Source organism: Amaranthus tricolor, chromosome 11, assembly GCF_026212465.1.
Source record: "Amaranthus tricolor cultivar Red isolate AtriRed21 chromosome 11, ASM2621246v1, whole genome shotgun sequence".
In the NCBI taxonomy this organism is placed as follows: Eukaryota; Viridiplantae; Streptophyta; class Magnoliopsida; order Caryophyllales; family Amaranthaceae; genus Amaranthus; species Amaranthus tricolor.
Window position 1 is genome coordinate 13,062,498 of NC_080057.1, and position 25,876 is coordinate 13,088,373.

Below are 25,876 nucleotides of genomic sequence, written 5' to 3' on the forward strand. Positions count from 1 at the left end.
TGCTATCTTTGTGGGCTATTCAAAAGTCCAAATGAACTTAGGGTTAAAACTCACCACAAATTATTGTGAGAGACGGTTTTTTTGAGAGATCATCTCTAATTTGATTAATTCATTATTATCTTTTAGTTTAATTAAGTTTTAATGAGTTGGGCCTGAGAAACGTCTCTAAAAGTGACGGTCTCTCAGAAGACTAGCTGAAAACTCATGGCTATTACAAAGAGATAAGTAGAGTTTGAGAGCTTAGGGTATCTCTCATTTGTATTAGTGTGAAATCTACATTAAAAGAGTAAACTTTGAGCTCAAACGAGTGAGTTTTTACTCTGTGAGTGGTATTTTATTAATTGTTGAATTCTTAATGAAATCATATTATATCATCATATCATACAACACTATAAAAATGTTGGAAAATTCTAAGTATAATTCTTTAAAGAGGCATGACAAATGAAAAATATTATTGAATGAGCAATAACTGCCTGGCATATTGATTAAATTTTATTCAGTAATAGTATAGCTAATAATGGTAAATGAATAAATTAAAACATATATCAATAATTATGGAAATAAATTTAGTAAACAATTTGACTTAATCTCTTGTATTAGTATGGGAAATAGAATTAAAAGATTATGTACACAAATATTTTGACTTAATTGACTCTAACTTTTGAGAGTATATAATAATATAAAGATTATAATAAGTTCATATTATTTGATTATTGTATTTATGTAATAAAAAAATAGTAAATTAGGTAATGAAAATGACAATCTGAATTAATATAAGAAAATCAATCATCAACAAAAAATACACAAATCAATCACAAATTAATACATGTATCAATTTATGATTGATTTGATATAATAATAAAGGAAGTTGAGATATGTAGTTTATTTTAAAAAACTAATTAATAATTAAAAATCAAAAATATGAATCAGACTTATGATATTGGCTCACTTAATATCAATTAGTCGACAATTAAAATTATGATTTTGATATTTACATTTTTAGTCTAATTATGACAAATGTTATTTTAGTATATTAAAAATAAATATTAGCAATCAGATAATTTAATTTCAATACCAATAAAAGAAATTTAAAAAATTAGATTAGTATCTTACACTACCATTAGTTTATAATTTTAATTGAGATATATTAAAGTAACATGTCGATTGAATTTTTTTTAGAATGATTTTATATTGAGAATGATGTATTCATGTATAGTATATTTATATATTTTTTTTTATTGAGATTTTGAATAAGAAAAAAAGAATAAAACCAATGATTGATACATACTATAATAAAAAAAATTTCAAGTATTAACATTTTAACATATTACACCTAATTTTATATGTAATTTATTTTTAAAATGAAATTAATATTTTGATGCCAAGTATATATACTATCTATGTGCTTTTTATTTCAAAACAATATTATTTTGGATTTTCGTTTGATAAAATTAAGGTGAAAAAAAAACAATCATCTGATTAACAATATCAATTTTGAAAATTTTACACGTACTATTTTCAGAACCTAATTAGCCAACACATAAATATTTTAATACATATTTTTTAGATAAATGAATATTAAATTCAATGAATTTTCATCAAAATGAATTTATATGAAAAGTTCACATGTATACTTTATTATGTGTGCAGTTAATAACTATTTATAATCATTTATCATTTAATATTTCTGCTTTAATAAAACTAACTTATATATGTATTACATTATATATATAAACTCATTTGTAAAAAGCTTCTAATATAAGCTTTCAAAAAGAAAGGATTTCGACATTATCAAATTGCTTTTAATATGTTGGTTTGATCATATAACCTGTTCATAAATGAAAAAGCCGTAACTTTTATTTTTTTACGTTATTTACAATGTGATACATTAACGATTAGTATAATTTTCAACTTTTCAATTGAATTTATGTAAATAAAAATTAATTATCAGTACATTGTACGAGCATATATAGTAATATAATACTATTTAAGTGGACACCAATTATTTAAATTATTATGTGTGCTTTATTGAATGAAAATTTAAATGTATCTCTGTTTTTCTTCATCCTCCTACAACTTTTCTCACAATTATCATTTATCACGTCAAACAACCTTCTCTCAAATTGCATGAAATATTAAAATAAAATATACAATTTGGACACAGCACTTGCAAAAGACTTTTATTATTTATAGTACATTGGTTTTAAATTCCATTTATGTTGGTGATATGTCATTGTCACTTTGAGCACCTTTGATTTTTCTTCCAACTTAACTGACCTGCTGCCCTTCAACAAAGGCTATTGGATTGACTCTTCCTTGCCTTGCCTTTCCAACCATCTAATATTTTGGAACAATTTCTCACCCCATCTTCAAAACCCTTAATTAATCAGAAAAATCTCTGTTCATTCTACTTCCATGGGTTTCAAAATCACCCTTAATTTTATAGTAATTTATTTCTGGTCCTTGACACCCACAATCATCCTTGCTCAGAATTCAAACCAATTCATCTATCAAAATTTCCAAGGTGCCAAACTTCATATAGATGGTGCTGCAACACTCCATTCTAATGGCTTATTACAGCTAACCAACTACACAAAACAATTAACTGCTCATGTTTTTCACCCAACTCCTCTAAACTTTTCTTCATCATCTTCTTACTCATTTTCTACCACTTTTGTTTTTGCTATGTACCCAGAAATTCAAACCATAAGTGGTCACGGAATTGTGTTTATTCTCTCTCCTTCAATGGAGTTTCCCAGTGGCGTTCCGGGCAAGTTTTTCGGTATTTTTAATTCTGCAGCTGATTTTAAGCCTTCAGATAATATTTTTGCTGTAGAATTAGATACCATTCAGGATTTTGAATTCAATGATATTGATAGTAACCATGTTGGTATTAATGTCAATAGCTTGATTTCTAATGTCTCGGCGTCTGCCTCTTATTATTCTGATGTTGATAAACAGAACAAAAGTCTTAACTTAACCAGTGCAAAACCAATGCAAATTTGGATTGATTATAATGATAAAACTATGGTGTTTAATGTAACATTGGCTCCTCTTGGAATACTTAAACCAAGTAGGCCTTTGTTATCTCATCATGTCAATCTTTCTGGAATTGTTAGAAAAACAATGTATGTTGGTTTTACTTCCTCTACCGGTTCGGTGGCTAGTAGTCATTATCTACTTGGGTGGAGCTTTGCCCATGGTGGGAACGTCATGCCAACCCTTGATTTATCAAATCTTCCTAAGCTTCCGCGCTATGGAAATGGGCGAAAATTGAGTGTTGGTTCAATGATTTTGTTGATTGTTATATCAGTCATAGTTGTAACAATTGGTTTGGTTTATTATATGATAAGAAGAAAGAAATTTGAGGAAGTTGTGGAAGATTGGGAGCAAGAATACCTATTGCAGAGATTTTCATATAAGGATCTTTATAATGCTACTAAGGGGTTTAAAGACAAGGAGCTTTTAGGAGTAGGGGGTTTTGGGAAGGTTTATAGAGGGGTCTTAAAGTCGCCAAAACTCGAAGTTGCTGTTAAGAAAGTTTCACATGGTTCAGGCCAAGGAATGAAGGAATTTGTTGCGGAAGTTGCTTGTATGGGGAGGTTAAGACACCGAAACTTGGTACAACTCTTAGGATACTGTCGTAGGAAATGCGAGCTTCTCTTAGTCTATGATTACATGCCTAATGGTAGCCTTGATAAGTATCTTTACGAAGAAGATAAACCGAATCTTTCATGGAACGCAAGATTCAAGGTCATTCGGGGTGTGGCTTCTGCACTTGTATACCTTCATGAAGAGTGGGAGCAAGTAGTTGTGCATCGAGATGTTAAAGCAAGTAATGTTATGCTAGATGCAGACATGAATGCAAGATTAGGTGACTTTGGGTTAGCAAGATTATATGATCATGGTACTAATCCTCAGACTACTCATGTGGTTGGGACAGTTGGATATCTGGCACCCGAGCTTACTAGAAAGGGAAAGGCGACTATTAGCACCGATGTTTTCTCATTTGGGGTATTCATCCTTGAAGTTGCATGTGGGAAGAGTCCAATTACTGCCCTTCAAGGTTCGTCACGGGAGATGTATTTGATTGATTGGGTGTATGAATGTTGGAAGAAAGGGATGATTCTCGAAGCTTGTGATCCCAAATTAGGAGGAGCGTATGTTGTGGAAGAGATAGAGCTAGTTTTAAAACTAGGCATGCTGTGCTGTAATCCTAAACCAGAAGGGAGACCTAACATGAGGCAAGTGATGCAGTTTTTGAATGGAGATAACCCTTTGCCTGAGATGACGCCTTTTGACGCAAAAGCTGCTCAGGCGAATTTGGGTTCCTTTCCGATATCTTCTGCAGGCAACTCCGCTTGTGCTTCTTATAGCAACGATTCCATACTACAGGTTGGTCGTTAGAATAATGTATGCAATTCAACACCATGCCTACAAATGGTTCATGTTTATATGAATTCATCCTTTTTTTTTTTCTTTCTCTTTCTCGATGTGTTAATCCATAACACATTCCTGCTTCTGCAGAAGCAAGGTTCTGTTCCTGTAATGTAGTTTCTGTTAGGCTTAAAGATGAGTTTTCATAGGCCTGTTTTTCTGTGAATCTTGTACGTTGGCCTGATGATATGATTCGGTTATTCAGAGCGATTCTAGTAAGTTGTAACGAAGTTTTTTCGTGTAATTATCATCTGTTCTTGTGAAAACTAATGTATATCGGAAAGCTCCTATGAACAGCAGTGTTAGATTGTCTCTCAGATTACTTTCTGTTCAGAAAGTTATTATAGTAAGTAATCATGTCTTACAATACTATGCATATCTTAAACATGTTAATCATACATATAATCACATATCCAAATTTAACTTGCAAGTTGAACTTGATTGTGATTGTTTTAAATACACATCTGAACTGTGGTAATAGACAAATAGTCAATTGAGATTTTGGGGCCCACAACAGAAAATTACTCCTACTTTGTGATTCAACTACATTTGAAAATTTTACAATACAACAAAAGTGAAGTAACCTTCCATTTTTCTTATCATGAGTTATGACTTTGGCTTCTTTAGTTTTCTAGACAAAAGAAAAGCTTATAATTTTGAAAAGATCTTGAAAATTAATTTTTTTTGTGTTTATCGCCAAATTTTCCATCGTAAATTATAAAATTGGAACCATCATACTCTTTTCTTATACAAAATACATTTTGGACGTATTCTTTCATTTCCTTTCGCTTGCACAAAGTAAAGCATTTGAAATATGATGACGCTTCATGGGACCCACTACAATTTGGCAACGACTCAATGCCATTTCTGATCAATTTGGAATTTTTTTTGCTTGCACTGAGTTGGTGCTTTACTATCAACGTCTATGCACCTATTCTGGCTTTTATGTCATTTTATGACTTAAAACTTTTTCTAAACTTTCTTCAACACGATAAATTCCACCTAGTCAAGTAATGTTCAAAAGTAAGTGATGCCTTAAGTTCGGGTCATAAGACTGAAAAAGCACCACACAGAAAAATATACCATTTCAACTATATTTTATTACCTTAATGTCATTCAGTTGCTCCTATCTTGGTGTTACTTGAGATTCACATGCATGAAACCTAATGCTTATGTTTTCGATTGAACTTAAATCGCAAACATTATTTGAAACTCAAATGTATATAATTGAACTAGACATTATACTATAGTCAATTATAATTCTAAACAAAAAAAACTTTAAATCTTTGCTCCAGCCTCCATCCATAAAGAACAATTAGCTGTAAAACTAAGACCACATCAACGTAGTTAACAGCACACTAAACATCAGATGTACTGATGAACTATACTAGTATAAATAAGAAAGTACTAAACGAACAAAATATCTAGCTAGGATCGTATTTATATGTGTTTGAAGAACAAAATATAAAACTATAAGGAATTACAATGGAAGTTTAGTGAGGAAGAAAGGAGCTAATGGAGGGAATAAACTAAGCCATAGGTGAGCTATACAAATGAGACTTGGCATACTAACAAAAGACCTAGGACTAGTGTACTTATAGGGAAAAATATGGCAATGAGCTAACAAGTAAATAGGGCATCGACACAAATGACAATTCGAGGCAGAATGTTGCTGGACCCCTGTGCTCGTTCGAGCTAATTCGCGCTCATTCTACCACAGGTGCTGTTGTTTCTACTCCTTTGTGCAACGTAAACCATAGTCCCCAATGCTCTGTTTTTCCGTCCTACACATGTCCTATGTCTGATAGAATCATTGCTTTCAAAGGTTATGCCTTGCTCACCAAGGCTCTAAGCCAACCAATGAGTACAAGGGGTAAGTGTACTATGTTGATTCTCTGTCATCTAGTCTCAAAGTAGTAATTGGTCCTTTCTTACCACACTAACATAATAAATTCATTTACTTTATTAGGTCCTAGTTACTTGGTGAACACAAGTCACCCAACTTAACTTGTGTTCTCCAAGTCACAAAAGATCAGCTTCGAGAAACATCCATAAACACCCGCAAATATCTCTAGCTAGACTCTAACATACTCAACAAACAAAATATACATGTGCACAAAAAAAACAAGGCATATGCACTAGAATGTCCTCTAAGAGCTTAGAAAGAGTATGATTATTTACCAACCAAGTCCATACAATCCATGAACTTGTTGGGCGACATTGGAATTACACTCAAGTTATAATTACTTGAAGTTTCATCATCATCAACATGCTTCCTTGAAGTAGAGGATTCACAAACATAACTAATCAAGGTTGGACCAAGTAGTTTGTACAAGCCATCATTATCAACCCTTCCAAACCTTCAAAGCTCCATCTTCACCAATGCACCTAACCTTCTTTATCCAAAGTACCAAGGGAAATCAAAAACGCTGCTAGTACCTAATAGGTTAAACGATTGGGTATAGTTTGTGTATAGCATTGTGCTTTTGAGCAAAATTAATTCTGTCCAGTCCAAACAACTAAGATTAGATAAATGCTTGAGGAATATTTTTTAGTATCTTTTCTATGGTATCATGCTTTCGAAGACTTTAAATCGACAAACTTTTTCTGGTGTTCGCATTAAAGTCATCGAACTCTTGAAGAAAGCTTAACAACTATTTCCAAATCCGTTAGGCATTAACTATCTAGAAGCACAACAAGAATGTAACACCCCGTCCCATAATTATTAGTAATTACAAATAATCGTGGTGGGCCCATAACCCACAGGTCTCAAGATCAAAACCTGGCTCTGATACCAACCGTAACACCACGTCCAATAATTATCTGTAATTACTGATGCGAAGCACACTGCGGGACAATGCATTACGTTGACACAGAAGTAAAGGCGGGAAAAGGGAGTAAAATATTATAAACTAATCAACATTATAAACATATGGCTAAACAATGGACCTAGGACTAAAAGGTTTAACTCTAAAAAGAAAACGTGAGGCAGAACAACCTTAGATAGGTAAGTAAAATGAGGACTATTTAAAAAAAAACTTTTTCTACTAGTTCAAAACATATGCGACACTAAATTTAAACTTCAGAGGCAAGGCTCTAAGCTCACAAAATGTTGCCCCTACGCCCGATTGACAGAAATATAAGTATATCATTCACAATCTTCACCTGAAAAATATTAACAACAGTCCACAGTCAGTGGGGAGTAACTAGCAGTCCTTCTAAGGTAATATCTAGCATATAACGTAGAAGTACATTTGTGTTCATAGAATACTACATCAATAATTCAACACATAAATTCATTTTTATCTTTATAACTGTAAACATGCGTTGCATAACAGTATCCAATGTAATCATATGCAAGCATAACAGTATAAGCTGTAAAATCACACATTAATTATAGCAGAGGAATAGACACCAGTACTACACGCAGTAATACTTTTCAAGCTTTGCCAAGATTACAATCCCTCAGTTAGCGCACTAACAGTGTCTAAGAATAACCAAACTCCCACTATTAACATTCCATACCGAATGCAATAATCGAACGACGACAACCACCTGAGGATATGGTACTCCATACCGAGTACACTAACACAGTCCATACCGAGTGTGTGGGGCCCTATAATATCACCATTCCATACCGAATGGTGGTGGCATTTGTCTCTGTAACAACTCGGAATAACTCGGATCGTACGAAAAGAGAAGATGACCTTTTAAAAACAAGTGTATATCGTCCGAGTCAAACCAGGATGTTAGAAGGCAGTTAAAAACGGATTTGAAATTAAGGGAAGCTTGCGGATCGAGTTTTATTAGTGTTATTATGAACTACTAGATATAAGAAATTCTTAGCAGCGGATAAGAACGAAAAATTAAATCAACTTATTACAACTTGAGAACAAAATCGCCTCATAAAACCAAATATTCTTTAAACTTTATTAGAAGTTCTTATCAAGACTTCTGTATCCTAACGGTTTATTTCTCCAAGGGACAATCCTCACTCCCCAGACCTGCAACTTAGCTTACTGCTAGTCATTGCCCAGATAGAAAACAACATCATCGCAGGGTCGTTAAGACCAAAAGTACACGTCAGCAATCGTCGCATATCAAATAAATAATAACACAAGAGTAAGTTTTAATTTAATAGCTGACAATTCACAGAACTGTACGCTTCGATCATGCTAATTAAGAATAATTGTTTTCATGTAAAGATTAGTCAGCCATACTCCTGTACTATCCAGCCATACTGCCGGTACACTCCAATCTCCATAAGTGAGACAATACATTAGGGGGAGCTAACCCATAAGCAAGTCTCTACCATAGACACTCGCCTTACTTCGGTGCCTATGGTTAAGTATGCATACCCCCGCGGTGGCTCATAATGCCCTCATATACCGCGAGTAATCCTTTTCCACCAATTGACGTCATACTACGTCCACTTTAAAGTTAGTGAGGTCATACTACCTCTGCTTATCAAAACAATGTATAAAAATTATTTATTCGAAAGATAACATTATCCATACTATATATCCATGCCTTACTTTTGTATACCATTATTATATGATACATCGGACTAATGCGAACCAGGCTGCGTGTACATACCTTAAGCAAGATAACCAATTCACAAGCGTTTTAATCAATTCCCGGTCACGAATCGACTTCCTACAAGGTTCAATCGTATTCGGGAAATAAGCACACATACACATTTTCCTCAAATCATCCATAACACACATATACAATTACACCCACACCTAGAATACCACACACATCATGAACATCCATCACATACTATAACATGGTAAACACACAAAACAGGACAACATACATAATCTGTCCAGAAACACAACTTAAAACTGTCAAACTGAAAATCCGACTTCACCGTTGCGTCCGGAAGGCATCAAAACCCCCGGGTACCAATTTCCATAATTTATAACATAGTATAAGTATTTTTAACCTAATTTCAAAGCCAAAAAGTGTCCCAAAAACAGATTTTTTTAACATTTTTCTAACCCTACGGGATTCACCAAAATTTCATCAACAAATGAATTTCAAATGGTACATTGCCTATTAAATATCAATGACCAAATTTATATAATTCTTATGAACTATCTTTGAGATTAAATTCTTTGTTCAACAATAATTTCTTTAACCATACACATTTTTTTTTACATGAACATTCTTTTTTATATATAAATTTCAAAATCACCCATCACATAAACCAATCCTATTCTTCACATATATGCATATCTAAAAACTCTAAAAAGAAACATTTTTCATCAATTTAGATAGAAAAATACATCCCAAAATCATACATGAAATTTTAAATTCTTAAATTAAACATGAATTATAAGATAAAACATATAATAATCATAGAATTTTAAATTAAAACTTAAGAATCAACATAGATTAAGAATTACACTTACAATTGTAAAGGAAAACACCTAATGATCAAATGTAATGGAGTTAGGAATGTGGATTAGGAGGAATTTTGAAAGGATATGTTTTTTTTTGTCCTTGGAAACTTTAGAAATGAAAGGATGTCAAAATGAAAATGATTAAGGAATTAAGAAGGGTTAATTATATGGGATTAATGCCTTGATCCTTCATTACCCTGAGGGAGTTACAAGCTACACCAAGAGTCCCTCCTATTTTTTTTTTTTTTTTTTTTTTGAAAAGAAAAGATGGGTTAAGGAAAAGTTTGGGCTCAAATAATTCTAATTGCCAAAAAGGATTGCAAATCTCATGACCAAGCCCAATAATAAATAAAATATATATATAGAAATAATATTACTAGTGAATTATTAAATATATCGGGAAGAAAATATCGGGAAAATATCTGGGTGTTACAGACTACCCCCCTTAAAAAGGTTTTGACCCCAAAACCACACTTATCATAACACATAACCACAAAACAAGTAAAACGAACTTAATCACTATACACACATACACAAATCAACCCAAAACATAAATCGCGCGAAAATCCTATCGCCTTCTACCACCCTTAACGAAGTTACGTCCCCGTAACTTACTAACCCGAGAGAAAAGGTGAGGACACTGCTCTCGCATGGAGTCTTCCGTCTCCCAGGTTGCCTCTTGTGAGCGGTGATTGGACCGTAATACTTTAACCATGGTGATATCCCTCCGACGAGTACTACGGACCTTCTTATCCAATATCCGGACAGGCTGTTCCTCATAGGTTAGGCTCTCATCAAGTTCTAATGGCTCTGGATCTAATACATGAGAAGAGACTGCGACGTAACTCTTCCACTGAGAAATGTGAAAAACGTCGTGCACCTTACCCAGAGCATTAGGCAATGCTAACCAATAGGCTAACTTCCCTACTTTCTCAACAATGTCATAAGGACCTATGAAACATGGGCTTAACATTCCACGAGCACCAAAGCGAACTACTCCTTTCATTGAAGACACACGAAGTAGATACTTGTCACCCGCTTCAAATTCATCAGGCCGACGTCGGAGATCGGCGTACGACTTTTGTCTATCTTGGGCTGCTTTCATTTTCTCGCGAATTAACTTTACTTGTTCAGTCATCTGAACAAGCATTTCAGGTCCTAAGGTGACAGATTCAATAAATCATCCCAGCATACAGGACTATGGCACTTACGACCATAAAGTGCTTCAAACGGAGCCATTTGAATCGTAGCTTGGTGACTGTTATTATAAGAGAACTCTACCAGATCCAAATGTTCATCCTATGAACCTTGCCATTCTATGGCTATCGCTCTCAACATGTCCTCCAGTATTTGATTGACGCGTTCCGTCTGACCATCGGTCATTGGGTGGAAGGACGTACTATGAAGAAGAGTGGTTCCCAAAGCCTGCTGTAATGATTTCCAAAAATGTGACAAGTATCGAGTATCACGATCGGAGACAATAGTACGAGGTATTCCGTGATATCGAACAACGTATCTAATATAGGCACGAGAAAGTTGTTCCATATCCCACTTACAGTTCATCGGAATAAACCTTGCAGACTTAGTAAGCCTATCCACAATAACCCAAAGAGTATCATTACCAGCCTTAGTTCGTGGCAAACCTAACACGAAATCCATAGATATGTCATCCCACTTCCATACCGGGACTTCTAGAGGTTGCAGTAACCCAGCTGGTCTTCGATGTTCACTCTTAACCTTTTGACACGTTAAACACTTGGAAACAAAATCTGCAATATTCTTTTTCATACCTGACCACCACAACATGCATTTTAAATCTTGATACATCTTATCTCCACCAGGATGAACCGAGTATCTAGAATTATGAGCTTCGTTCAATAATTTTGCCTTCAAAGAGTCACACCCATCCGGTACACACCACCGTCCTTTAAAACGAAGACTACCATCCTCATGAATTTTAAAACCGTCAGCTCTCCCTTCACTGATCTACTCTCGAAGATTAATGAACTTGGGGTCTTCCAGTTGCTTAGCCATAATATCTTCGAAAAATGTAGGTTGAATGGACAATGCACTCAACTTGGCTTCCAACTCCCCTTCTTGGATTATCTCTAAGCTCATTCTCTCAAACTCCTTACACAATTCCTCAGAGGTTATTAATGCTGAGACTGAGTACCTCGATTTTCTGCTCAAAGCATCAGCGACCACATTCGCACGGCCTTCATGATAAGCAATCTCCAAGTCATAATCACTGATAAGTTCTAACCAACGTCATTGGCGCAAATTCAACTCGGATTGAGTGAACAAAAATTGCAAACTTTTATGGTCCGTGAAGATTTTGCATTTGACACCATAGAGATAATAACGCCAGATTTTTAATGCAAAAACCACAGCCGCTAATTCCAAGTCATGTGTTAGATGATTCACCTCATGAGTCTTCAGCTGACGCGAAGCATACGCCACTACTTTCCTATCTTGCATTAAAACACAACCTAATCCATGTTTGGAAGCATCACTGTAGACGGAATATTCCAAAGATGGATCAGGTAAGGTCAACACTGGAGCTGTAGTTAACTTCTCCTTCAACAACTGAAATGCCTTCTCACACTCCTCGGTCCATTCGAACTTCTTCTCCTTCTTCATCAAGGATGTTAGCAGACGAGCGACACGAGAAAAATCCTTCACAAAACGACGATAATACCTTGCCAAACCCAAGAAACTTCGAATATTCGTAACATTTTGGGGTGCAGTCCAGTCTCGGACTGCTTTTATCTTTGTCGGATCAACAAAGATCCCTTCTTTAGAAACAAGGTGACCTAGAAAAGCCACCTGTTCTAACCAGAATTCGCACTTTGAAAACTTAGCATATAATTCATTTTCTCGAAGAATTTGCAAGACTACTCTTAAATGTTCTTGATGCTCTTCACGACTCTTAGAATATACCAAGATATCATCAATAAACACCATTACACACTTATCAAGACATGCATTAAAAACTCTATTCATCAACCCCATAAATGCAGCAGGTGCATTGGTTAATCCAAAAGGCATTACAGTGAATTCAAAATGTCCATATCTGGTTCGGAAAGCTGACTTATTAATATCTTCCTTCTTAATGCGCAACTGGTGATACCCTGATCGTAAATCAATCTTAGGAAAGACTCCTGCCCCTTGCAACTGATCAAAAAGATCATCAATCCGTCGTAACGGATATTTATTCTTAATTGTGACTTTATTGAGTTCTCTATAATCAATACAGAGACGCATCGTTGCATCCTTTTTCCTCACAAATAATACCGGGGCTCCCCAGGGAGAGATGCTAGGTCTTATATAACCCTTTTTTAACAACTCCTCTAATTGCACCTTTAATTCTTCCATTTCCTTTGGAGCCATAAGATAAGGGGCTTTTGAAATTTGCCCTGTCCGAGGCACCAAATCGATTGAAAAGTCCACGTCCCTTCTTGGCGGCATACCAGGAAGTTCTTCTGGAAAAACATCCTTAAAATCACAGACCACCGGAATGTTCTCAAGTCGCACATCCCGCTCCTTCACCTTATACTACACAGAAACCACGGTTGCCCTTGCTTGATTAACTTCTTGACCTTCAATGACGATATGATTTTTACCTTTGGTCCTTGGGAAGCTTTCTATATTTAACTTTCTCTCCTCGGGGTCCGCGTTACAGATTGACCCTCACAATCTATTAATGCTTTATATCTACCCAACTAATTCATCCCAAGGATTACATCTAGACCTTCCATTTCCAAAGAAACAAATCACTCGAGATTTTGTCTTTCCTATATTGACCGACACCCCACGAAATAATATATTACAATGAAAGGTCTCTCCGGAAGGAATAGCGACTGAGAAAGATGTTTTCTCGGGGTTTTCCAATCCTAAGTCTTTAATTCTAGACTTAGAAATAAACGAGTACGATGCACTAGAATCAAAAAGAACTTTAACAGACTTTGAATTGATGCAAAAAGTACCTGTGACCACATCGGACACTTGTGCTGCTTCCCTAGCGTTAATTGCTGATAGTCTGCCATTATTTTGAAAGACTGGGGTAGCGCCTTCTTGACTACCTCTTGTCCAGGAAGGTTCTCATTCCTAGCATTCCCTTGAGGTTGCTGAATTCCGAAATGATTTCTTTAAAACCTAAGATTTGAGACACCCCCAGGGTTTCTACCAAAACAAACACCGTTTTGATTTCCATTTCCCGTGTCATTGCCACTCCGACCATTACCGAAGCGTTGTTGTGGAATACCTCTATGATTCCCCCCTTGAGGTTCTTGTTGTCCCAATCGAGCATAACACCCATACATTCTATGACACGATTTACCACAGTATGAACAGTCCACTAATGCTCCCCGACAATCTCTCCCTGGATGATTTTTCTGGCATCTCTTACAGTTATAAATTCTTTCCTTTCCATTGCGGTCATTAAGTGGTTTCTGTACCTTGGCCGCAGATATCGAACCTCTCCCACCTTTACTTGACTGTCCTGGCTAGTACACTTTTTCTTGATAACCCCATAGGTTTTGTGTTTCTTAAAGTGGTTTTGTGCATGATTACTCCTGCTCTCTGCATTCTGGAACATAGGTTCCCTCCTTTTGTCTCCACTATGGGCCAAGTTCTCCTGCTCCTTCCTAATAACATTTCCTATCTGGGCTGCCCTCTTATATAACTGGTCTTAAGTATCGTACCTATCGATCTCAATGTGTTTTTGAATCTCGTACGATAAACCCAATTCGAAGCGTTGCATTTTCTTTGTTTCAGTCGGGACGTCCTCAGGGCAAAACTTCAGAAATTCCGTAAATTTCTGATAATACGCATGCACTGTTAAATTCCCCATTTCAAACCTAGAAAACTCGTTTGACTTATCTGTCCTCACGTGAGGGGGGCAGAATTGATCCCTTAACACTCCCTTAAAACGTTCCCAGCTTAATTCACCATCAATCTCCACTATCAGCCTCGCCTTACTATGTGTCCACCAGTAGTCAGCATCTTCGACCAGATAAAATGCAGCCTGGTCGACCATAAATTCTGCGGGACATCGAACTACACTAAAGAGTTTGTCAAACTCTCGAAGCCAGTTTTCCAGCGCAGAAGGTTGTCCTTTCCCATCAGAAGTAGAGGGCTTACACTAGGCTATCCTCTTAGAAATTAATGAAGCCAGCTCTTCTATGGATTTATGTCTGGGGTTTCTTGCACCAGCTAGGGCTTTCACTAGGTTCCGAAGTACACGGTCAGAGTCACCTCTATTTCCGTTCTTTCTCAAGAATGGAGGCATGATGGAAGGTAAACAACATTTTAATAAATAAGGTATATATATAAATATTTAATTTCCATCATCGAGGTTAAACAAAACTTAGGCTAATATAACTTCTTAGAGATAAGGAGGTCTATCCTAATAGTTGGTAGAATTAAAAAGTTGAGCCTGTTAATCGGCTCCTAAGCTTCCGCCAAATAAAAAAAAACGAATTATGTTAATTAATTATACTAATGCTCAATATTCACAAAATTTCAGTATCATAATATATCAAACTTTACAAATTCAGCTAATGAGAAGAGGTTATAAATAATTAAACAGAAAATCAAGATGATATTATAATTCAACCCGCATACTCTGCCATAACATATTATTAAATTCCAAAATACTTGGGTACAAAATCCCAAATAATCACCGTTCTTCGTAACCATATTGTCAAAACAAAATAGAAGAAACTTCTCGACAGAATATCCGTACATCATTATTAGCGTGAAAATAGTCATATAAAATCATAAGCATAAATAGTACAATCAAAAGCAAGATCATATAGTAAAAGGCGATGCATCCATACGGTCCCGATCTTCCTCATATAAGTCAGGGTCAAAATTAGCATCCCCGGAGTCGTCACTGGATGTGCTATCAGAATCAGTGGGTGTCTCTATGGGTAGGGAGTCACTCATATCTAGTTGTTCCTTAGAATATGAAAGCTCAACAATTTCTGGTTCGGGTAATATTTCTTCCCACATTGTAATATCACTATCACTCTCGCTTATATTATCTTCCCTATCAGCTGCTTCTACCTCCATATCAGCATTATATCCCCCTTCCGCACTATCCTCATAAAACTCTTCAGCCTCCTCCTCGGAATTTCCCCAAGTATTTTCCTCCAGACCTTCTTCGAGGACTTCCTCGGGATCTTCTCCTAGATCCTCCTCAGGATCCTCCTTATCAAAATCTATCTGCAGAACTGAGTTAGGGTCGACCACTAGAACATCCTCCTCAACAATCTCAGCTCTTGCCCCACTAGCCTCAGCATTCTTACATCTCTCATTGTCTACAACATCTATTCCTCTATCCCATCTATCAAACTCTCGCTCCAATTGAGCAATTCTCTCAATCAACTCAGCAATTCCCTCATCTATTATTCCCTCATAAACTTGTTGAGACTTTTTATAGATCATCTCCATCCTGCGCTTATAATCTAGCTCACTCTCTCCTTCTTTCTTGTCCCAAATTTTTAATGTTTCTATCTCTGCCCAGACTGGTATATTTACTAAGGCTCTCCATGGTTCTTCTAGGGTACTACTTTCCCCTTCAGCAGGTCTTTTTCCTTTATCCATGACAAATAAAAAAAAAGCTCGTAATCCATGACTCACGAATGAAAGAAAGAGCCAAGGAACAATTAATTTCCAAGCTCAAATAATATCATAATTCATCAACAAAATATCTAACAAGCACATAATAAAAATATCCATAACATCATGCTTAAAGACACCAAGCAAAACACATCATATCCCCTTAATGTCTACCCCTTTACTCTCGTCATCATTTTTTTTGCGTTAGTCTATCAATTTAGATAAATAACACTAAATAAAACTCTCGCTCTGATACTAATTGCAACATCTCGGAATAACTCGGATCGTACGAAAAGAGAAGATGACCTTTTAAAAACAAGTGTATATCGTCCGAGTCAAACCAGGATGTTAGAAGGCAGTTAAAAACGGATTTGAAATTAAGGGAAGCTTGCGGATCGAGTTTTATTAGTGTTATTATGAACTACTAGATATAAGAAATTCTTAGCAGCGGATAAGAACGAAAAATTAAATCAACTTATTACAACTTGAGAACAAAATCGCCTCATAAAACCAAATATTCTTTAAACTTTATTAGAAGTTCTTACCAAGACTTCTGTATCCTAACGATTTATTTCTCCAAGAGACAATCCTCACTCCCCAGACCTGCAACTTAACTTACTGCTAGTCATTGCCCAGATAGGAAACAACATCATCGCAGGGTCGTTAAGACCAAAAGTACACGTCAGCAATCGTCGCATATCAAATAAATAATAACACAAGAGTAAGTTATAATTTAATAGCTGACAATTCACAGAACTGTACGCTTCGATCATGCTAATTAAGAATAATTGTTTTCATGTAAAGATTAGTCAGCCATACTGCTGTACTATCCAGCCATACTGCCGGTACACTCCAATCTCCATAAGTGAGACAATACATTAGGGGGAGCTAACCCCTAAGCAAGTCTCTACCATAGACACTCGCCTTACTTCGGTGCCTATGGTTAAGTATGCATACCCCCGCGGTGGCTCATAATGCCCTCATATACCGCGAGTAATCCTTTTCCACCAATTGACGTCATACTACGTCCACTTTAAAGTTAGTGAGGTCATACTACCTCTGCTTATCAAAACAATGTATAAAAATTATTTATTCGAAAGATAACATTATCCGTACTATATATCCATGCCTTACTTTTGTATACCATTATTATATGATACATCGGACTAATGCGAACCACGCTGCGTGTACATACCTTAAGCAAGATAACCAATTCACAAGCGTCTTAATCAATTCCCGGTCACGAATCGACTTCCTACAAGGTTCAATCGTATTCGGGAAATAAGCACACATACACATTTTCCTCAAATCATCCATAACACACATATACAATTACACCCACACCTAGAATACCACACACATCATGAACATCCATCACATACTATAACATGGTAAACACACAAAACAGGACAGCATACATAATCTGTCCAGAAACATAACTTAAAACTGTCAAACTGAAAATCCGACTTCACCGTTGCGTCCGGAAGGCATCAAAACCTCCGGGTACCAATTTCCATAATTTATAACATAGTATAAGTATTTTTAACCTAATTTCAAAGCCAAAAAGTGTCCCAAAAACAGATTTTTTTAACATTTTTCTAACCTTACAGGATTCACCAAAATTTCATCAACAAATGAATTTCAAATGGTACATTGCCTATTAAATATCAATGACCAAATTTATATTATTCTTATGAACTATCTTTGAGATTAAATTCTTTGTTCAACAATAATTTCTTTAACCATTCACATTTTTTTTTACATGAACATTCTTTTTTATATATAAATTTCAAAATCACCCATCACATAAACCAATCCTATTCTTCACATATATGCATATCTAAAAACTCTAAAAAGAAACATTCTTCATCAATTTAGATAGAAAAATACATCTCAAAATCATACATGAAATTTTAAATTCTTAAATTAAACATGAATTATAAGATAAAACATATAATAATCATAGAATTTTAAATTAAAACTTAAGAATCAACATAGATTAAGAATTACACTTACAATTGTAAAGGAAAACACCTAATGATCAAATGTAATGGAGTTAGGAATGTGGATTAGGAGGAATTTTGAAAGGATATGTTTTTTTTTTGTCCTTGGAAACTTTAGAAATGAAAGGATGTCAAAATGAAAATGATTAAAGAATTAAGAAGGGTTAATTATATGGGATTAATGCCTTGATCCTTCATTACCCTAAGGGAGTTACAAGCTACACCAAGAGTCCCTCCTTTTTTTTTTTTTTTTTTTTGAAAAGAAAAGATGGGTTAAGGAAAAGTTTGGGCTCAAATAATTCTAATTGTTAAAAAGGATTGCAAATCTCATGACCAAGCCCAATAATAAATAAAATATATATATAGAAATAATATTACTAGTGAATTATTAAATATATCGTGAAAATATCTGGGTGTTACAGTCTCACCCATCAACCGCAGTCTAAGAGTTTTCCTCTCTATACATGTATCACATATAATAATGACATCATGAAGTGTTGGGCAACAAATTCATGTTTCATGCCATCCAAGTGAAATAACTCTCATGCATCATAAGATATTCATAACATATTATATCAAAATAAACATGAAGCATAAATATCCTAAAAAATAAGGTTAACAGCCACTTTGCATAAAAAAAATGGCTTAGTTTAATCCCTTCTTTAGTGGATTCCTTCAAATTTTTACCAAATTTTCAAAGGTCATGACTTTCTGTTTAGAGCTTCAAATTAAGAAATTTTTGAGTCTAAATAGGTTAAATTTTTTATAATCTTTACCTTTCATTAAGGAAGCATTTACCGATTCAAGTCAATAACTGGGGAAAAAACACCAAACATAACAATTTGTGCTAAAAACAGAATTGCTCTGTCCAGTGTATTACGAAGGCCATAACTCAGCGTATACAACTCCAATTCAAGTGATTCTTGAGCCTAATTTCAAGTACTTTAAAAGACCTACAAGTTTTATTTGAACAGTTTAAGCTAATTCTGCCCTTAACTAAGTCACATATGCTAAAACATTAAGAATCTTATTTTTCAACTAATACTCTAAAAACAGAACACTTGCTACTCAACGAAGTGAAACTACGTCATGTTCTTAGGCTCATTAGGAAACCTAAACTTATTTGAAACTAATTTTTGGATATATTTTAGGCCTATATTTAATCTTTCCAAAACATTGAGAATTACGAAATTTGGGTTAGCATATTAGTCTCTAAGTCTAATTTATTAACAATAGGTAAAACCGACTTTTCAAATTGCATACCTCTACAAATCCAATTAAAAAGACCACTTATAAAATTACCCAGATTATGAATTTGGACACAATTATATTTATATAAGTAGGAGTTTTATGTCCAAATTTGAGATTAATCAGAGCAATGTAACAAGTCTTTTAAGTTTGATTAATTCAGGGCAAGAACATGTTACCTTAACAGAAAACACTGAAAACAAGACGTTAATATAAAAATAATTATAAATACTCACAAAAATACCCATATCACGAATTTAACAAATAATATCAAAAATTTCATTAGGAGTAATATCTAAAAAAACGAAGCTAAAATAATTTCTTAAGTATCCTAAAAAGTCTCGACATACTCAAAAGGTCACAGCATGTACCCGGTTTGGTCTTTGCTCAATTTCACCCATTTTTACGGTCACAGCCTAAATTTCTTAAGTAGCAAATGTTTTGTTTTTAGAGTATTAGTTGAAAAATAAGATTCTTAATGTTTTAGCATATTTGACTTAGTTAGGGGCGGAATTAGCTTAAACTATTCAAATAAAACTTGTAGGTCTTTTAAAGTACTTGAATTTAGGCTCAAGAATCACTTGAATTGGAGTTGTTTACGCTGAGTTATGGCAGCCTTCGTAATACACTAGACAGAACAATTCTTTTTTTAAGACAAATTGTTATGTTTAGTGTTTTTCCCCAGTTATGGACTTAGAATCGGTAAATGCTTCCTTAATGAAAGGTAAAGATTATAAAAATTTAACCAATTTAGACAAAAAAATTTCCTAATTTGAAGCTCTAAACAGAAAGTCATGACCTTTGAAAGTTTGGTAAAAATCTGAAAGAATCCACTAAAGAAGGGATTAAACTAAGCCATTTTTTTTTATGCAAAATGGTTGTTAACGTTATTTTTTAGGATATTTATGCTTCATGTTTATTTTGATATACTATGTTATGGATATCTTATGATGCATGAGAATTATTTCACCTGGATGGCATGAAGCATGAATTGGTTGCCCAATACTTCATGATGTCATTATTATATGTGATACATGTATAGAGAGGAAAACTCTTAGACTGCGGTTGATGGGTGAGACAAATGCGACCACCATTCGGTATGGAATGGTGATATTATAGGGCCCCACACACTCGGTATGGAGTGTGTTAGTGTACTCGGTATGGCGTACCATATCCTCAGATGGTTGTCCTCGTCCGATTATTGCATTCAGTATGGAATGTTAATAGCGAGAGTTTGGCCATGCTTAGACACAATTAGTGCGCTAACTGAGCGATTGTAATCCCCGCAAAGCTTGAGAATTATTACTGCTTGTAGTACTGGCGTCTGTTCATCTGCTATAATTAATGTGTGATTTTACAGCTTATACTGTTATGCTTGCATATGATTACATTGGATACTATTATGCAGCGCATGTTTACAGTTATAAAGATTAAAATGAATTTATGTGTTGAATTATTGATGTAGTATTCTATGAACACAGATGTACTTCTATGTTATATGCTAGATATTACCTTAGAAGGACTGCTAGTTACTCCCCACTGACTGTGGGCTGTTGTTAATATTTTTCAGGTGAAGATTGTGAATGATACACTTATATTTCAGTCAATCGAGCGTTGGGGCAACATTTTGTGAGTTTAGAGCCTTTGCCTCTGAAGTTTAAATTTAGTGTCGCATGTGTTTTGAACTAGTAGAAAAAGTTTTTTTTTAAATAGTCCTCATTTTACTGACCTATGTGAGGTTATTCTGCTTCACGTTCCTTTTTGGAGTTAAAACTATTAGTACATAATTTCCTAGGTCCACTGTTTAGCCATATGTTTATAATGTTGATTAGTTTATGATATTTTACTCCCTTTTCCTGCCTTTACTTCTGTGTCAAGGTAATGCACTGTCCCGTAGTGTGCTTCCGCATCAGTAATTACAGATAATTATGGGACGGGGAATTACAGTTGGTATCAGAGCAAATGGTCCTAAAACACATGCATAGGATGCATAATTAAAATAGAAATTGACTTTTAGAACCCCAGAGAGTGTTGAGGGGATTTGGGGTACACGTTGTGATTAGTGTCTCATGTCGTTTATAATTGAATGCTTAGATGCATATAATTGTAAACTAACGAGTTTTGTGAATTTTGTGGTAAGAAAATGACGTCCACGAGATCTTCGAGGTTGGAAACAGAAGACGAGCACAGAAGGAGAGTGCTCGAGGATGCAGTAATAACTTTGGTTAGTCGGGATAACTGCCAGAGGCATGGACAGACCGCATTTGATAAAGTCTTACAAATGCGACCTCCTTCATATAATGGCACTACTGATCCGGTGATATTAGAAGGATGGATCCAGACCATGGAAAAAGTATTCCGGGCGACCAGATGCTCAGAAGAAGAGAAACATGATATCGGCGCCTATTATCTGGAGGGTGAAGCAGACAATTGGTGGACAATGTTGCACCCGTAATGTACTGTTGATTCAAACTTTAGATGGCCACAATTCCTGGAGAAACTGAAGGAAATATTCTATCCTGCCGCATTGAGGTGGCGTAAACAACAAGAATTTATGAATCTGTCCTAGGGGAGCATGACCATTCAGGATTATACTGATAATTAAATTTACTGAGTTATCTAGGTTCGCCCCTCATGCTTGCCCAGCCAAAGCTGAGAAGGTTCTACGGTACATCAACCGTATGGACCCAAGAGTGCAGATTTCGGTGATGAGTTCGAAGCCTGCAACGTTCCAGGAGGGGTATGATATAGCCCTGAGTATCCATACTACTATCCTAGAGAACGAAGCCAGAATGAGGAATGCTAGACCACCACCACAACAACAATTCCTGAGAAGGATCAACATTGAGAAAGGTGGAAGTTCTAGAATTCCGCCAAGGCCGGTGATTCATGAGAAACCCACATTTCAACAGGCACCCGTACTTCGCAACATTGTAGAACCCAGAAAATGCAACCGTTGTAGTAAGAACTCGCATCCAGGAGTCACCTGTGAGGAAAAACTGATAGTCTGTTACAGATGCCAAGAACTAGGGCATAAATCATATCAATGCCCGAATCTGGAGCTGCTAGACTTACCTCGCCTGCAACACAGAAGAATCGAGTGTATTGCATGACACAAGAAGAAGTAGATGCTAATCCTGATGTGGTTACGGGTAACATTCATGTGCTCAATAAACCAGCTGATGCGCTATTTGATTCTGGTGCTACCATGTCTTTTATCTCTAGTTCTTTTGTTAATAAAGTAGGTTTGCTACCTACTTCTCCTGTTAATATCATTATTACTTTACCTACTGGAGAGGAAGTGATGAGTGGTAGAGAATATAAAAATGTGCCCATAAAAATAGCTGAGTCTACCTTTTTTGCCGATCTTATATATATTTCCCCATGACCGAGTTTGATGTCATACTAGGGATGGATTGGTTGTATAGATATCAAGCCATCATTCATTGTCATGACCAGCAAATAGTGATGAAAGATCATGAGGGAAAAGAAATTTCTTATTCAGGAGTGAGTGGTAAAAAAGGAGTGAGAATAGTGTCAGCCCTAAAAATGATGAAAATGCAGAGGAAAGGAGAGATGGTATTCCTGTGTAGTGTTAAGGATGTATCAGAGGAACGGGAATTAGAAGACATTCCAGTAGTGAGAGAGTACCCCGATGTTTTCCCTGATGAATTGCCAGGTATACCCCCAGAATGGGATGTTGAATTCAGCATCGATGTAATACTAGGCACAGCTCCCATTTCTAAAGCACCATACAGAATGGCACCTCCAGAATTGCAAGAATTGAAGACGCAATTACAGGAGTTAATTGACAAGGGATTCATTAGACCTAGTGTGTCTCCATGGGGTGCTCCAGTACTCTTTGTAAAGAAATAGGACGGTAGTATGCGGCTATGCATTGACTACCGAGAATTGAATCGAGTAACTATCAAGAACAAATATCCATTGCCCCGAATAGAAGATCTATTTGATCAGTTGAATGCCGCAGGAATCTTTTTGAAAATTGATCTGAGATCCGGGTATCATCAGATTCCAGTGAAGAAGGAAGGTATTCAAAAGACGGCTTTCAGAACCAGGTATGGACATTATGAATTTGAAGTAATGCCAGTTTGTTTAACAAATGCACCTGCAGTTTTCATGGATTAGATGAATAGAACGTTCCATGAACTTCTTGATGTATGTGTAGTGGTGTTTATTGATGATATTCTAGTTACTCGAAGAGTGAAGAAGAGCATGAAAAACACTTAAGGCTAGTCTTAGACATCTTAAGTAAGCAGAAATGGTTTGCAAAGCTATCCAAATGTGACTTCTGGCTGAAAGAAGTAACATTCCTCGGACATGTCATCAGTAACGAAGGAGTTATGGTGGATCCAGCGAAGGTTCGAGCGATCGTTGAATGGGAGAGCCTTAAGAATATATCTGAAGTACGTAGTTTCTTGGGCCTCGCCGGTTACTATAGAAGGTTCGTGAAAGATTTCTCGAAGATCGTCCAACCTATGACGAAATTGATGAGGAAAGAAGTTAGATTCCAACGGTCTATAGAGTGTGAAGCAGCTTTTCAAAAATTAAAAGAGAGGTTGACCACTGCACCTGTTCTTGCTTTACCTGTGGAAGGTGTGTAATATGAGATATACAGCGATGCGTCACATAGTGGACTTGGATGTGTTCTGATGCAGCAAGAGAAAGTCATTGCATACGCATCCAGGCAACTGAAAACCCATGAAAGAAACTATCCCACACATGATTAAGAGCTAGCCGCCCTTGTATTTGCACTCAAAATATGGCGCCACTACCTTTATGGAGTTTGGTGCAAACTATATACCGATCATAAAAGCCTCAAATATATTTTCACTCAAAAAGAATTAAACATGAGGCAGAGAAGATGGCTAGAGCTAATCAAGGATTATGATTTTACTTTGGAGTACAAGGAAGGAAAGGCTAACTGGGTGGTTGATGCCCTGAGCAGGAAAAATAAACATTCCCTGAATTTTATCATGGTGCTACCTGGAAAGTTATATGAATATGTTCATTCTTATTTATCTAATGTAAGTGCAGAACCTGAGTTGTACCAGGAACTCAGAGAAAAACAAAAAGTAGATGCAAAGATAGAGAAGATTCAGGCCGCAATAACAGAAGGTAAAGCTAGAGATTTCAGCGTAGCAGATGACAGAAGTATGAGATTTAGAAGAAGGTGGTGTGTACCGAGTGATGAAACGATAAAGAAGAAGATCTTAGAAGAAGCTCAGAACACACCCTACTATGTACACCTGGGAGGTGATAAATTGTACAAAGATCTAAAGATGCATTTTTTGTGGCCCGGGATGAAAAAGAAGATTGCAAAATTAACGTTAATGCATCAGTAATTAGTGTCACTTAATTTCACGTATCTCAGCTGCGAAGGTATATCAGTGATCCATCACACGTCATTCCTACAAAGTCAGTAGAAGTAGAACCAAACCTGACTTTTGAAGAAAGACCGATCCAGATACTCGATCGACAGGAAAAGATTCTCCAGAGAAAGGTGGTTCCAATTGTGAATGTGCTATTGAGAAGTCAAAAATATGAAGAAGCCACCTGAGAGACAGAAGAGTCGATGAGACAAAAATACCCAGAGCTATTCGATAGGTATGAAACTCTACCTAATCTAATAATACATGTATGTATGTTTACGTACATAATGATCCTGTGGTCAAAATAAATTCCTTCATGCAAATTTCGAGGACGAAATTTCTTTAAGGAGGGGTGATTATAACACCCAAGAAACTAGTACCACATAATTAAGGTTAATAACCTTAGAAATTAAGGCATTAACGTTCTAATTTTAATTAGAACAAGAAGCTTAGAAACAATTAAGTTTATAAGGAAATTTTTTCCCGAGTAAATTTAATTCGATTCCTAAAATGAGCTTACTTAACCCCACTCATGTCCAAAGTTATGCAATGTAGGCATAATTACATTTTTTTTTCAAGTTAGCTAAGGTAAGCAAGCACCTCAATGTACAACAATGTACACAACTATAATCCTTTAATTTCTAATTCTTCATGTCTCGTGTTTTAAACCTTCAAAATAACCTTCTTATGTTCTAATTAGCCTTCCATACTAGAAAGCATGTCAATACGTGACACCAATCCACCTAAGCTACCATGTGGCAAAAAC

General features: G+C 35.7%; 4 protein-coding genes across 4 annotated transcripts; 3 read left to right on the top strand and 1 right to left on the bottom strand.

Moving 5' to 3' along the window:
* Window positions 1-2,240: 2,240 nt before the first annotated feature.
* LOC130826835 (L-type lectin-domain containing receptor kinase SIT2-like) lies at window positions 2,241-4,754 on the top strand. Its single transcript, XM_057692429.1, has one exon. The coding sequence runs from the start codon at window positions 2,416-2,418 to the stop codon at window positions 4,405-4,407; it is 1,992 nt and encodes a 663-aa protein (XP_057548412.1). The 5' UTR covers window positions 2,241-2,415; the 3' UTR covers window positions 4,408-4,754.
* Window positions 4,755-15,281: 10,527 nt separating this feature from the next.
* Window positions 15,282-25,253, bottom strand: LOC130826837 (uncharacterized). The gene is made up of 3 exons (XM_057692431.1): window positions 25,179-25,253; window positions 17,665-17,724; window positions 15,282-17,087 (listed from the first exon to the last, which is right to left on the bottom strand). The coding sequence occupies exon 3, from the start codon at window positions 16,452-16,454 to the stop codon at window positions 15,657-15,659; it is 798 nt and encodes a 265-aa protein (XP_057548414.1). The 5' UTR covers window positions 16,455-17,087; window positions 17,665-17,724; window positions 25,179-25,253; the 3' UTR covers window positions 15,282-15,656.
* LOC130826507 (uncharacterized) lies at window positions 21,864-22,833 on the top strand. Its single transcript, XM_057692090.1, has 2 exons — window positions 21,864-22,171; window positions 22,344-22,833. The coding sequence occupies exons 1-2, from the start codon at window positions 21,864-21,866 to the stop codon at window positions 22,831-22,833; spliced, it is 798 nt and encodes a 265-aa protein (XP_057548073.1).
* LOC130826508 (uncharacterized mitochondrial protein AtMg00860-like) lies at window positions 23,606-24,342 on the top strand. Its single transcript, XM_057692091.1, has 2 exons — window positions 23,606-23,796; window positions 23,931-24,342. The coding sequence occupies exons 1-2, from the start codon at window positions 23,606-23,608 to the stop codon at window positions 24,340-24,342; spliced, it is 603 nt and encodes a 200-aa protein (XP_057548074.1).
* Window positions 25,254-25,876: the final 623 nt, after the last annotated feature.

Coding starts and splice junctions, on each gene's coding strand:
- LOC130826835 (XM_057692429.1), top strand. CDS start 2,416: ATGGGTTTCAAAATCACCCTTAATTTTATAGTAATTTATTTCTGGTCC.
- LOC130826837 (XM_057692431.1), bottom strand. CDS start 16,454: ATGGATAAAGGAAAAAGACCTGCTGAAGGGGAAAGTAGTACCCTAGAA.
- LOC130826507 (XM_057692090.1), top strand. CDS start 21,864: ATGACGTCCACGAGATCTTCGAGGTTGGAAACAGAAGACGAGCACAGA. Junction 22,172..22,343: donor TGGTGGACAATGTTGCACCC/GTAATGTACTGT, acceptor TGAGTTATCTAG/GTTCGCCCCTCATGCTTGCC.
- LOC130826508 (XM_057692091.1), top strand. CDS start 23,606: ATGCGGCTATGCATTGACTACCGAGAATTGAATCGAGTAACTATCAAG. Junction 23,797..23,930: donor AAGACGGCTTTCAGAACCAG/GTATGGACATTA, acceptor ATGATATTCTAG/TTACTCGAAGAGTGAAGAAG.